General features: G+C 58.3%; 2 protein-coding genes across 2 annotated transcripts in view; both read left to right on the top strand.

The window, feature by feature from the left end:
• The first annotated feature begins 1,756 nt into the window (after positions 1 to 1,756).
• On the top strand, positions 1,757 to 10,269 carry LOC113950009 (E3 ubiquitin-protein ligase HECTD3-like). The gene is made up of 21 exons (XM_027649256.1): positions 1,757 to 2,157; positions 2,236 to 2,396; positions 2,959 to 3,051; positions 3,480 to 3,615; positions 3,989 to 4,104; positions 4,371 to 4,484; positions 5,552 to 5,634; positions 5,871 to 6,036; positions 6,401 to 6,482; positions 6,745 to 6,927; positions 7,023 to 7,072; positions 7,193 to 7,257; positions 7,514 to 7,617; positions 7,878 to 7,997; positions 8,120 to 8,209; positions 8,302 to 8,508; positions 8,763 to 8,892; positions 9,289 to 9,363; positions 9,653 to 9,734; positions 9,840 to 9,911; positions 10,074 to 10,269. Exons 1-21 carry the CDS (start codon positions 1,837 to 1,839, stop codon positions 10,156 to 10,158), a joined length of 2,535 nt encoding a protein of 844 aa, XP_027505057.1. The 5' UTR covers positions 1,757 to 1,836; the 3' UTR covers positions 10,159 to 10,269.
• Positions 10,270 to 10,967: 698 nt separating this feature from the next.
• The window catches only part of EIF2B3 (eukaryotic translation initiation factor 2B subunit gamma), a 100,016-nt gene continuing 97,207 nt past the window's right edge, over positions 10,968 to 13,776 (top strand). The window contains exon 1 of the mRNA XM_027649198.1: positions 10,968 to 11,227. Within this exon, the coding sequence (XP_027504999.1) occupies positions 11,080 to 11,227 (148 nt within the window). The 5' untranslated portion in view covers positions 10,968 to 11,079. The remainder of the gene's footprint in view (positions 11,228 to 13,776) is intronic.

The following is a 13,776-nucleotide window of genomic DNA, read 5'->3' as shown; positions in this document are numbered from 1 at the left end:
CCAGAGGCTGTGCATCTTCACCCCATCAACCAGTCTGAAGTCCGTGGAGACAAATTTTCAAGCCAATGCTATCCTGAGAAAGGCTCCGGTGCCCCTGTGCTGCTGAGAAGTATCTGTGTGCCAGAGCTGCAGCTCTACAGAGTGGGTAGGGATGAGCTGGAGGAGGGACTGATGCCATCAGGATTGTCACAGAATAGTTTCAGGTGATTAATAACGCTCATGTAGTCTAGCTGTTCTTTTTATTCCACTAATACCCTGGAGTATGACAAACTGTAAGTAGTTTGACAGGTTCTGTCTGTCCCTACCTCATGTAGGATCTAAAATAAAATGAACAAACTAATTGCTTCTGACCTTTCTGGTGATTGGTGTGGTCTGGCTGGGGCTCCTGTGTCCTTCTGTTGGGTTAAACAGTGGATGTGACACTCAGGGACATGGTTTAGCAATGAACATGGCAGAGCTGGGTTTACAGTTGGACTCAATGAGCTCAGAAGTCTTTTCCAACCAAAATGATTCTGTGATTCTGAACAGCAGGGGAGACTGGTGTCATGAGAGGCAGCTGGAGATGAAGTGGAAACTGGCCCTGTGGTCCCCTTTGCACACAAAGTGGTGTCATGGAAGTGACTCAGAGTATTAATTGGCTCAACCCTTTGCAGCAGCTCTGAAACCAGTGTTACAGGGTGATGTGGCTGCAGAGGGAGGCCACAGGACCCTCCTGGCTGTGGTAACTGCAGGCAGAAGCAAGGCAGAAGTCTGCATTTCTCTCACACTGTGGTTCAGGGCACTTTGCTCCTGGCAAGGCGGGTGCCCATTACTGTGTTGAGGCACAGTCACACCTGTTCAACAGATAACACTGCGGGGTGACAGCTGTTGGATCAGTTTGCACCATGCCTTTGCAGCCAGGGATGGAAACAGACTCTGACCTGCCAGGAGGGCAGTCCGGCACCAGAACAGTGCAGGGACCTTTGAGCTCTGCCAGGCTGATTGTTTCATGATCCCTAAATGTGGCCTTTAGTGCCCAACCTGAAGAAGTTAAGGAAGTGTGGGGTGGAGCTGAGTTGCTCTCTGCCACCACCCTGCTGTGGTATGTAACAGGCAGGTGTGACATGGGGTGACACACTGCCAGTGTTCTGGGTGGTTGGGTGCTGCTGGGTGTCATAGCATTGCTCCTGCTGCCAGGATGCCACTGCTGGCCGGGGTAAAGCTGCTCCTGGGTCAGGAAGCCTGTCATCCTCCCCAGCTGATGCTGGAGCATCCCCACCGGGGTCCAGCCTGCCTGGGGCAGGAATATGTCCCCCAGCTAGCTGGGAGCTGGTTCTCCCCATAGCAGGATACCTGCTGCCCTCTTTTCCCTATCCAGGCTGGAGAAGTAGCCCTGTGCCCTGACACCACAGGGACCCCGTCTTTGCTTGTGGGGATGCCGGCAGTGACAAAGATGTTGGAAGCCGGGAGGAAGCAGAGTCTTAAGCCGTGGGGTGAGGGGATGCCTGTGACCTGGGTCAGCTTCTGCCGAGGACTGAGGGACTGGGGTGGGCGTAAGACCGTGACGTCTTGGCAAAGGGGGGATAGCGGAGGCCCCAGAGCTGGAGAACGGAGGGATTGCGGCCCGGGATGGATGACGGGCAGGGACGTGCCAGCGGACACGGGCGGAGCGGAAGCCGCCCGGGGAGGAGGCGGTGACCGGGCAGCGAGGGCTGCCCGAGGCGGGGCGGTCCCGGAGAGAGACGGGCGCGGCGGCACCGCCGGAGGCGAACAGGCCCCGCGGTCACTCCGGGGCGGGCAGCGCCGAGCCGCAGTTGGGACAGCCCGGGGCGCAGCCGAGCCGGTGCCCGGTGCGCGATGCGGGCGGGCGGGGAGGCGCCGCACCAGGTGCTGGGCCGGCTGCGGTTCCTGCTGCAGTGCAGCGAGTGCTTCCGCCGCGCCCGGGCGCTGCCCGCCGCGCTCTGCTACGTGCCCAAGGAGGTGCAGTACAAGATCTGCAAAGACCCCGCGGCCGCCGCCGCCGCCCGCAGCCTCCTGAGCGTGTGGGACAGCCCGGGGCCGGCGCGGGGCGGGAAGCGGGCGGCGCGGGCCACCATCGAGGTGCGGAAGGGCGGCTGCCTCCGCGCCACCGGCGAGGAGTACTGCAACGGAGCCGGGCTCTGGGTCAAGCTCAGCAAGGTAACGGCGGCACCGGGAACCACCCGCGGGATGCCGCTGTCCCTGACACGGCGCTGACAGACCGGGATGTACCTTCAGGAGCAGCTGGAGGAGTACACGGGCAGCCATGGCCTGGCAGAGGGCTGGGTGCTGGCGCAGAGGTTCGGAGAGGGAGGAGATAAGTTGGTCCCGGTTGACTCCGTGCAGAGGATCCAGTGGCAGCACGAGACGCTGGGGGTTGATTACAGACCTGCTGTCAGGTATGGCCTCAGCCCGCTGCGCCCCGGGAGGGGACCGGGCTGGGTTGTGGAGGCTGGAGACGCGTGTGGCCGGTACCCACAGAGGATACGCGCCCCTGCCATCCCAAATCCCTTGGGCATGTCCAGCACAGCCCTCTCGCTCTCTCCAGCGCTGGTGGGACACACCCCCACCGAGCCACCGGTGGGCAGGTGGGAGCCCTCTTGCAGGCTAATCCTGTTTGCTTGTGGCAGCGCCTGCACAGGATAAAGATGCCGGGGGTTCCAGGGCACTCGGATTTGGGCTGAGCAATGTCGTGGAGGTAGTGCAGTGATGAGAGAGCTCAAATTTGATTTTTGTGATGGAAGGCCATATGCAGGGCTGGATTCTCCTGCTCTGTCCCAGCCTGTACCTGGGTGCAGGGGCACTCTCATCCCTCCCACAGCTGTTCCTGCAGCCCCTGGGTGTCACCCCCAGTCCTCCACCACTGCTGCCTCCACTCCAGGCTAAGGCAGTAACGCTTGGGCACACTGAGCACTGACCCATCTTTTCGCTTGTATGACTCCTCTGCTGATGCTGCTCCAGCTGGGAACACGTGGTGGACCTGACCTACTCCATGCACCTTGGAGAGATGCCCAGACTCATAGAGCAGGATGAGGCTGCCGTGCAGAAGTTTCGGTATGAGTGCATCTCCTAGAGCGGGACTGCAGCACCCTGAGGGGCAGCCAGCCAGGGCCTGGACATTCCTGCAGGACCAGGACTGCCTTCAGGCTTGGGAGTGGGGAGGGTGGGTGCCATGAGAAGCCTTTTACATTGGTACCTCTCGACACTGCTCAAGTAAAGATGGCCTTTGCTCTGTGGAGCATTGGAGCGACCGCGTGCTGCTATTCCCACTGGGCTGGAGTGGCCATAAACCCCTGGCGTGCTGGTGATGAGATACAGCTGTGCCATCTGCCTGCTGCAGGGACAGGTGCCAGTCACCATCCCGAGTTCGTGACCACGAGACAGTGTTGCCAGTCTGAACTGGGGCACCTGCACACTGCTGGTGGGCAGGTTTGGGGTGCAGCCTGGTCTCCTCGTCCCGTTAACACAGAGACTCCCTGCAGGTCTGTGCCCCCAGGCTGGAGCTACGAGCATGACATGGAGCTGGGGCGCTTCCTGTATGATCACAGCGAGAAGCAGCTTCAGCAGGTGGACTGCACCAAGGAGCACATCAGCAGCATTGAGGTCTCCTCACAGACGGTGCGTAGTGGGGCTCCTCTGCAGCCTAAAATCAGCATGAGACACATGAGCATCACTGCAGCTGCAGGGAGGAGTGGCCAGCGGTAGCTGGCCCCTCTGTGAGGGGCAGGGGACGGTGGTGGGGTTTTGCTGCCCTAGCAAAGCTGCTGGGAGTTGGGCATCTGGAGCAAAACCCCCCTGTGTCTCTGGGGCACTGCAAGGGGTCTGTGGCCATGCCCAGTTGCTCTGTGCAGGAGCCACCATCCACCTGCAGCCTAAGAAACCAAGGGGCTGGCCTGGTCCTGACCTCTTCTGGACCCACAGAACCCATCTCAGTGGTGGTCTTGGTGTGCCCAGGGATGCTTATCTCCCTCCCCCTGCTGCACTCTTGCAGGAGGAGTATGTTGCAGCCCATCTGACAGACAACCAGACAAACACCTTCTGGGAGAGCAATGGGCCCCCAGGGCAGCACTGGGTGCGGCTCAAAATGAAGAAAGGAGCCATTGTCAAGTGAGACCTCCGGGTGTTCCCCTCCATGCCAGCAGCTGTGCCAGGGATGGGCAGGGTGCAGGACAAAGCACCCATTTCCTCCTCAACCCAGCTTTCCCCCAGCTGCAGCTGGGGACTTGGGGTTGAAGTGAGGGTCAGCTGCTGCCAGAGGCACCCCAGGAAGACACAGCCTTGCCCCCAGGCCTGGGAGGATTCTGGGGGCACCTCTGTGCCCAGGCAGCTCAGGATGGGAGGAGAACACTGTGCCTTGCTCTTCTCATCCCTAGGAGGCTGTGGCTGATGCTGGATGGGCAGTGCAACTCCTATATACCCAGGCGGGTGGCTGTGTATGGGGGGACACTGAACAGGCTGCAGCACCTGAGAACAGTCCTAATTAACGAGTGAGTAATGAGCAAGGAGCAGTCTGGGTTCAGCTTATGCTGAACTCCAGAGCTGTCTCTGCATCCTGAGCAGGTGCTAAGGAAAGGGCTGGGGTTGGTCCTGAGTTACTTGCCAGTGACAATGGCTCTCCAAGGGTTGGGACTCCCTGGGTGCAGGCTACATCTGTCCCCACAAGTGTGGTGGTCCCTCACCTTCATGTGCCAGCCGAGCACCTTAATTTCCTCTCCTGCTCCTCACCTATGCTGTGGCAGCTGGTCTGCAGTGTGCCTCCTTCTACCTGGTGACTTTCTGCCTCCCCCTCCTCCTCCTCACCTCTGGGGACACATGCCACTGCTGTCACCCCTCTGAACATCTCTGCCATGCTGTAGCCAAGAAGTCCTGGGGAGCTTCCTGTCCCTATCTTCACTCTGGCTCTGAGCATCCTTCTCGAGGCAGGCAGGAGTTTACTCAGGAGTGCAAAGATCTCCTTCACCTTCCCCAAAACTTGCCCCTTTGCCTGTTTTGGCTGAGCAGTGAGATCTGTCTTTGAAGAAGCACCCATGAGACCACCAAGGTGTCCTTTGCAGCTGTGGGAGCCAACTCCTCCCTCTGCTTAGTTGCAGTAGTTTTTCCCCATGGGACTGTAGGACTTTGATGGGACCTTGAAAAAGGCTTTGAAAATACACTTAGCGAATTGCTCATCTCCACAAATCCCCATTTCCTTCAAAAACCCTTGGATGACCAGCTCTGCTTGAAGGATGGTTCTGCCCTTGTGAGATGTGCTAGGACCCCCCAAGAACAGTGACATGCTCTCAGCTAGCTTGTCTTTCTGTACTGCTTTGAATTTGTGCTCTTTAGTGGCTCTTTGGATGTGGCTTCCACCTTCTCCAGAATGTCTCTGTGCCTCTGACAGCCTCTTCTCTCTGCTTGGGCCCCTCCTGCTGTAGCCCTGGTGAGGCTGGGGGGGCTTTCGCCATGGGTAGCAGCGCATCATCGGCTGGAGAGCCACAGTGGCCTGTGCCTCGCTGGCCACCTCGCTGGTGTCTGTGCCTTGTGGCTCCACCATCCCTCTCCGTGCTGTGTGCAGGAACAGCTACCAGAATGTCTGCATCCTCCGGGACATGAAAACCCACATGCCAGTGCTGGAGATTCGCTTCCTGGAGTGCCGGGGTGAGCCTGTGCTGCCAGCCCAGCCTGGCCCTAAACTTGCAGCTGGTCCCAGCACCTGTGGCTCTTCCTGCAGCACCTGCTGCTTTTTTAGGATCCACTGGAGAGAAAGATGAGGAATGAGCTTCATATGAGATGCTGCAGGTGCTGGGGGCACCTTTCCCCAGGCTGCAGCATCCAAGCCGTGCTGGCTGCACAGCTGCAGCAGCGCACACAGCATCGCTGTTCCTTCTTGGTAGACCAAGGGTACAATGTCCGTCTGCAAGGGATTAAGATCATATCCTTCTGGGAGTGGGACTTGATCCTCAACGCTGGCATGTTCCAGCCAGCCCGGCTGGTTCGCTACCCTCTCCTGGAAGGAGTGGACCCCGACGTGCTGTACCGGCGGGCTGTGCTCATTCAGAGGTACGGCACGGGGGGTGTCACCCTCCCTGCAGTGAGCCCAGTCCCAAGAAGAACCATGCCCTGGCCTTCAGGGCAGCCTCAGGCTGGGGTTGGCACTGTCCCCACAGGGAGACCCTCTGCAGCAATTCAGCTGCAGTGCTGCGGTGTGTGCTGGGCTGCCCTTGTTTACACCGTTTTCCTGGGGGGAATGAAATAAAATGTTTGGGCAGAGGGTGCTGGTTGGGTGCTCCCCTTGGTGTCTGGTGTCCCTCCATGGGCTGGAGGAGACCCATGTGCAGCGAGCACAGTGCCCAGGGGCTGGGGCTGGGAGGGAGGTGAAATGCCACCCTCCCACAGCCTCATGCTGCTTCTCTCTGGTCTCCAGGTTTGTCCATCTCCTGGAAAGTGTCCTGTGTTACCTGATCCCCCTCTCTGAGGACAGCATCGGCACCTTTAATGCACTCAGGGTGAGCATTTGCTGGGCCCCCCTGGGATGTTGCCAGTATTGGTGTCTCCTCATGAGCTCAGATGGTTTTCTGAGGGCTGTGGTGTATCCTCCTTGATCCAATGGGGACAGACCAGGTCAGGGCTGAGAGCTCCCATGCTGGGCATTGCCAGAGGGGTAGAGGAGAATCCTGTGTGACACCAAGGGCTGTGCTTGCAGAGAGGAAAAGAGGGCACATGGTGGCAGGATCAGGTGTCTGACTATCCCTGCCTGTCCTTTGTTAGAGCATGAAGCCATTCCTGCTGCTGTCCAAGCAGAGTTCAGCCCTCATTGCCCACTGTCTCCAGTCCTCAGAGAGCGCTGCTCCTCACAGCATGCCAAAGCTCTCCATCAACCGGCTCCTGGCCCGGGAGCACCGTGCCAACCCTGCACTGGACCCCAGCTGCAGGAACACCGTTTTCACCCAGGTATGGCAACACCATGCCCAGTGCCAAGTACCTGCCAGTTCAGCATCACTTGCCCCCACTGTGTCTCATCCTCTTTCTGCTCTGCTGCTTTCCAGCTGTACGAAGGCCTCAGATCTCCCAAGAACAATCATCCCCTGGACTACAGGTAGGACTTCAGCATCATATTTGTGGAGTGTCACCTCTCCAGAGCAGGGTGCGAGGGGATGCCAAGTGTTGCTGGTGCTCTCGGAGGAGGGATGTGCATGGGGCTGTTGCTTCCCCACAGGTGGCCCCTGACCTACACCCAGTGGTGGGAGTTAGATTTCATCAGTGAGGGCATCATCGACAATGGTGAGAGCTCTCCCTTCCTGCCCCAGGGCTCTCCCCTGGGCTCTCCTGTGTTGGGGTGCAGATCAGTGGGTGCCCACGCTGTCCCAGCTGCTCTGTGAGAGGCAGCCCTGCTCTGCACATTTGGGGTGGTTCCAGCATCAACCCTACACCACCAGTGCTTCCCCTATCCCAGGGAGGGGAGTAGCTGGGCAGATGCTGTGGCTCAATGTCTGGCCTTGGTGTGTCAGGCAGTAACCAGCTTCTGCCCCCACTGCAGGTGGTGGCTTTCGGGACAGCCTGTCAGACGTGTCAGAGGAGCTGTGTCCCAGCTCAGGAGATGTCCCCGTGCCCCTGCCCTTCTTCGTGCGCACCTCGAACCAGGTTTGACATCCCACTGTTTGCCTATCCAGGCCGGGGGAGGCAGCCAGCAGAGCCTGGGGATTTTTAGGCTGTTAGTCTTGTCTTAATGCTTTCAAGGCTGTTGTCTGGGGGAGCTGTGCTTGTACCTGGGTGGTGGAGATCTGGAGGGGTGTAAAGGGCAGGAGAGGCAGACAGAGGAGTGATGGAGGGGGAGGCTGCAGGAGAAGCCATGCTGGGCTGGTCAAATCTCTGTCTGTGGGTCCTGAGTTTCTCTCCCACAGGGTAACAGCAGCAGTGACACCAGGGACATGTATGTCCCCAACCCCTCCTGCAAGGACTTCCCCAAGTATGAGTGGATCGGGCAGCTGATGGGAGCAGCCCTGAGGAGCAAGGAGTTCCTGGTGAGCACAGCAGATCCTTCCTGGCTAGTGAGGGGGCTTGGTAGGGGCCACGGTGTCTCACCCACTGCCCGTGGGTGAAAGAGGGGCAGGGGGAGGATGCACGTGTCCGCTCCCTTTGGCAGATTCTGTCTTTGCCGGCACTGGTGTGGAAGCAGCTGGCAGCAGAGGAGGTCAGCTGGAGCAAGGACTTTGCCACCGTGGACTCAGAGCTGGTGAGCAGGGCTGGGGGCTGGCAGGGAATTGCCGTGTGCTCCTGTGGCTGCTTCGGCTCCACTGTGGTGGATACTGCCCGTTTGGGTTGCAGGTGAAGCTGCTGGAGGTGCTGGAGCGGGTGGACAGGGAAGCCTTCGAGTTTATGTTTGGCAAAGAGCTGACCTACACAACAGTGCTGAGTGACCAGCGCGTGGTGGAGCTGATCCCCAACGGCAGCAACACCGTGGTGCGCTACGAGGACCGCAAGGAGTTCATCCGCCTGGTGCAGAAGGCTCGGCTGGAGGAGAGCAAGGAGCAGGTAACACCATCCCCCAGGGCTGGCATGGCTCCAAGGGGACTCTGCTCCTGTGGCAAGCCATCCTAGTACTTCTGGGGTTCATGTCATGAAAATGTGTCCCCAAAACTAGCTCCAGTTGGGCAGTTCCATGCCCAGGATGTCCATGAGCCCTGCACCCCCTCTGGGGTCCGGTGGTCCCTGCCCCCAGTGCCCAGGGTGGCTGCCCTGGGCTCAGACCCACCCTGGTGACACGGAGCCCCTCCTGTGCCCCCCAGATCGCAGCCATGCGCGCCGGGCTGCTCCGCGTGGTGCCCCAGCCTGTGCTGGACCTGCTCACCTGGCAGCAGATGGAAAAGAGGATCTGTGGGGACCCTGAGATCACGGCGGCCAAACTGCGGAAGTTCAGTAAGTCACAGGGCCAGCCCAAAGCTGCTCCCAACCCCCACGAGGGCACAGATTCCCCTTGATGCTGCTTGTCCTGTGCACGTGTCCTGGTCAGGGGTGCTGAGGGGCCTGGGGGAGAATAAGCTGGAGGAACCCTGGATAGGGATGCTTCAGGTTTAGCTGCAAACCCCACTGGTCTCCGCTCTGGTCCATCTGGTCCTCAGCTGCTATGGGCAGAGGCGAATGGCCACCCTGCAGACTGGAACCCCTCTTTCTCCACCCATCACGGCACTGGGTGCTGGCCCCACTCAAGGGTGCCAGGGGCTCTCAGGGGCTCAGTGGGGAGCAGAGGGTCTCCTCCTCTCCTTTGCTTTACTGGTAGTTTCTAATGAAGACATCGCACATTCTTCTTTACAGTCAGGTTTGATGACTTTGCCTCCGATGACACCCGTATCCAGTACTTCCTGGAGGCACTCAACAACTTCACCAGTGGTGAGTGGCCCCAAGCCTTTCCCCGCTCTTCATGTGCAGTGGGATGGGCAAGGGTATAGGGTATAGGGTATAGCATCCCACTGCCTTTTGCACCAAGGATGCTCACCAGCTGCTTCCCTGGGAGCTGGCTGAGGTTGTCCCACCTGGCCCTTCCTGGGATGCTGAGAGCGTCCCTTAGCTTTGCCCCTTGTTCTCGGGGTGATTCTGCAAAGGCAGAACCTGCTGTGAGAGCAGTTTCTGGGACAGTCCTATTCCTGTCCCTGAGCCTGATCCCTGTCCTTCCCCTCAGAGGATCTCAGCCGCTTTCTCAAGTTTGTCACTGGCCGGAGCCGCCTCCCAGTTCAGATCACTGTCTACCCAGAAAGGTCGAGGTGAGTCTGTCCTGCCCTGCTGGGGTCCCTGTGCCCTGCTGGGGTCCCCACACAGTGTGAGGTCTCTGCACTGTGCTGGAGTCTGACTCTCTTTTCTCTCCCAAGCTTGGATGCGTTGGACCTGATGCCCCAGGCCTGCACATGCTCCTGTACCTTCTTCTTGCCCAGCTATTCCTCGTGAGTTGAGCTGAGGACAGGGACTCTCCCCTCTCCAGCACGGGGCTGGCATTGGGGTTCCCTTCCAGACTCCCCAGACCCTGCCCTGGGGAATGTCCATGTAGGTGTGGGGAGGGAAGCCTGAGGTTTTCCGTGCCGTGACCCAGCGTTCCACCCTGCCAGGGCCAAGGTGTGCGAGGAGCTGCTGCGCTACGCCGTGTACAACTGCATGTCCATCGACACTGACAAGAACCCCTGGGATGAATGAGACCCCCGCGTGCCCCAGGCCATGGGAGCTGCCTGTCTCAGGAACACCGGATTCAATAAAACTGCAGGGCCGGCTCCTGCTGTCCTGGCCCGGGTCCTGTTTGTGTCTGTGCTCCTGGAGGGCTGGGAATGGAGCTTGTGGCCAGTGCTGCAGCTGGAGGGGCCAGCATGGCACTGCCTGCTGGGCGCTGGGCGGGCAGAGGGTCCTGCGGGGTGGAGAGCGTGGCGTGCTCAGGGGGAGCTGCGGGTCCTGTCCCCACCCTGCACAGGGTGTGCATGGGGAGCACAGCAGCGAACTGACCCCCCAGTGCACCCCCAGACAGCCCCGAATGCGCCACACAACCCTCAGTACCCCCCGACTGCCCCCCACACTGCCCCCATTGCCCCCCAGATCGCCCCCAATGCACCCCACAGTGCTGCCAGTGCCCTCACGCAGCCCACAATGACCCCAGTGCCCTCACACAGACCCCCTATGCCCCCAGTGCCCTCACAGAGACCCTCAATGCCCCCAGTGCCCCCATACAGACTCCAAATGTCCCACAGTGCCCCCAAACACCCTCAACACCTCCCCCGCACTCCCCGCTCCGGCCGCCAGGGGGCGCTGTCCAGCCGAGCGCCCCCGCGCCGGCGCCCGGATCCATGACTCGGCGCTCCTCAAGCGCGGGATCCTTCCCTCGGCGCTCGTCTCGCTGCCCTGGCCGGGTGGCGGCCGTCCGGCGCCGGGAGAGGAGGCGGATCGATCCTCTCGGCGCTCGCCCGCGATCGACGCCCTCGGCTGTCCTTGCGCAGGCGCAGCGCGGTGGTGCCGCCATTGCTGCGCTGTCAGTGCCGGGAGCGGCCGCGGCACCGGCGGCACCGACCGACCCTGTCCCGCCCAGGCCCTGCCCTGCCCTGCCCTGCCTCTGTGCCACTCCGCAGCGTCATGGAGTTCCAGGCCGTGGTGATGGCGGCGGGAGGCGGCTCCCGCATGACGGACCTTACCTCCAGCATCCCGAAGCCGCTGCTCCCGGTGGGAAACCGGCCCCTGCTTTGGTACCCGCTGAACCTCCTGGAGCGCGCAGGCTTCGAAGGTGAGGCACGGCGGGGGCCGGGAGGGCTGGCCCCGACACCGCCGGCGCTCCCGGCTGTTCCCCGCTGTTGTGCCGTGTGGCAGGTGCCCTGCTGGTCGGGCAGGGGCTGTAGCAGATCGCTTCTCTGCACTGAAGCTGTTGGCCCGTGTGTCACGTCTCTTCCTGCCCTCTGTGCCAGCGCCCTTTTCCCCCTCTTCTCCCCCACCAAGGGCCGAGCACTGCCTGAAGGTGAGGTGGGCATCAGTCTCTTCTCCCAGGTAACAAGTGACAGGATGAGAGGAAGTGGCCTCAAGTTGCATCAGGGGACGTTTAGATTGGATATTACGACATTTTTTTTCAGGGAAAGGGTTGTAAAGCATCTGAATGGGCTGTTCAGGGAAGTGGTGGAGTCACCATGTGGATATGGCACATGGTTTCATGGTGAACACGATGGTGGTGCTGGGTTGATAATCTTAGAAGTGTTTTCTACCTTAATGATTTTCTGATCCCCAGCTCTGTCTCCCCGGGTTGCCGACCGTGAGTCTCTCACATTTCTCTCTCAGTCATTACTGACAGCGGTGTGAGGAGCGTGTCAACCCTCCAGGGATGGCTCCTGGTTTGTTGTTTCAGCCTGGCCTGAAGTTCAGGGTTACTTGCTGTGTGTGAGGCGTGCAGCCCGTGTGGCAGCACAGAGCCAAGCTCTGAGGTTTGGCCAGAACAGGGCAGGGGAAAGGGGCAGACTTGTGTTGCTCACCTGGGGGCCTTGTTCCACAGGGGCACTGAGGTGATGCTTAGTACCTGGTGAGGTCCTTTAGTATTTTTGGGTTTAGGTATTTGTTTACCTTTTGAGTGGTGGACCACATCTTTCTGTAGTGCCCTCCCAGCTTCTTATAAAGCTTCTTCCTGACACCTTTTCATGCCTCTGTGTTTTCATGTTTATATTGGTCTTGTCCATTTGTGCTCCTCTCTTTTGACTGTGTGATCAGTCTGTACTTCATCTCAGACTGTGGCTTTTGTCCTGATTGCTTCTTTTTTCTGTGAAGATGTAAATATCAGCTCATGATTGTCCATGTTGGCCTCTTACTCTTTTGGTGTGAAGGAACAAAACAAAGAGCAAACTTAAGACTCTGCTTTTATTTTTTTTCCTTAAAAACTTTTGTCCTTTGTGTTTGCTTTTTGCTTGTTATCTGTTGAAATCTGCACACTGATGACTTTGCCTGTCATCCTGTCTCCTTCTTTTTGATAGGATCATACTTTTATCCCACACTGTGGAGATTTAGGTAGCTAAAAGCTTCTGTGCAATCAGCACTGTGCTTTGTGTGGCTCTTTACTCAGAAATAACCATTTCCACTTGATGCTCTTGACCACTAGTAGCTGCCCCTCTATTCTACTCAGCCCTACTGAGGCTGCATCTGGAGAGCTGTATCCAGTTCTGGGCTCCTCAGGACAAGAGAGACATGGAGCTCCTGGAGCAGGTCCAGCAGAGAGCAACAAAGATGATTTAGGGACTGGAGCATCTCTCTTATGAGGAAAAGCTGAGAGAGCTGGGCCTGTTCAGCCTTGAGAGGGGACCTCATCAATGTCTGAAGGGACAAGAGGATGGACCAGGCTTTGCTCAGTGGTGCCAAGCAATGGGACAAGAGGCAGCAGGCAGAAACTGAAGCACAGAGAGTTCCACCTGAACATGAGGAAGATCTTCTGTACTGTGCAGGTGCCTCTGCGCTGGAACAGGTTGCCCAGAGAGGCTGTGGAGTCTCCCTCACTGGAGATATTCAGGAACAGTCGGGACACAATCCTGTGCCATGTGCTCTGGGATGACCCTGCTGGAGCAGGGAGGTGGGACCAGATGACCCACTGTGGTCCCTTCCCACCTGAACCATTCTGTGACTCTGTGATTCTGTGCTGCAGTCAGACCTTTCTCCTTTCTCACAGGCAGCTCTCCAGCTTATCCCTCCCCTGTGAACACGTGGATGTGCAGGGCTGTATTCAGTAAATGTATTCAGCTTCAGTAAGCAAGCTGCCACCTTCCTGCTCCTCCCTTGCTCCTGCCCCCTGACCAAGCTGTACATTTCTGCATTAACAGTCCAGTGGCATGAATTCTCTCCCTGGATCATAATTTTTATTAAGTGTTACGTAAGGCTTTAGTTTCTCATATTAGCTTATGTTAATAAGTAGGTGTTCCATGGGCTGATTCACTGCATCCCTTTTGCCCTAATTGCAAGTGCTTCATCCCTCCTGATATTGAGGAGACCATTGCCCACCTCACCAGATTAATGCTGAACAGTGTGAGCTTAAAACTTCCACCTGACACCAGTTCCCTCTTCATCAGTTAATTCTTCGTCTAATTCAAGGTGTGCTTTCAGTCCCTTTCTCTAGGTTCTTCAGCCTGTTCTGAATCCAAGTTGGCAGCCAGTATGGGAGTGGGAGAGCAGCCCTCCCATATCTCTGGCACCAAACTGCCCCACAATTCTCGTGGTTACAGTTCCTTTCTCTTCTGTTAATAGATTCAGGATGAGTTCAGTTTTGACTGATACATTAATGCATTAAGATTTATTTTTAATGTGTTTTCA

Source organism: Corapipo altera, unplaced genomic scaffold (genome assembly GCF_003945725.1).
Source record: "Corapipo altera isolate COAL_440 unplaced genomic scaffold, ASM394572v1 112, whole genome shotgun sequence".
NCBI classification, from domain to species: Eukaryota; Metazoa; Chordata; class Aves; order Passeriformes; family Pipridae; genus Corapipo; species Corapipo altera.
Note: the sequence above shows the minus strand (reverse complement) of the source record. Positions and strands in the feature narration are given on the sequence as shown.

What these genes read in the sequence shown, in the direction of transcription:
- LOC113950009 (XM_027649256.1), top strand. Translation starts at nt 1,837, where the DNA reads ATGCGGGCGGGCGGGGAGGCGCCGCACCAGGTGCTGGGCCGGCTGCGG. An exon ending in TTGAGGTCTCCTCACAGACG is followed by an intron (nt 3,616 to 3,988) that starts GTGCGTAGTGGG and finishes GCACTCTTGCAG; the next exon opens with GAGGAGTATGTTGCAGCCCA. An exon ending in CCACCGTGGACTCAGAGCTG is followed by an intron (nt 8,210 to 8,301) that starts GTGAGCAGGGCT and finishes TTTGGGTTGCAG; the next exon opens with GTGAAGCTGCTGGAGGTGCT.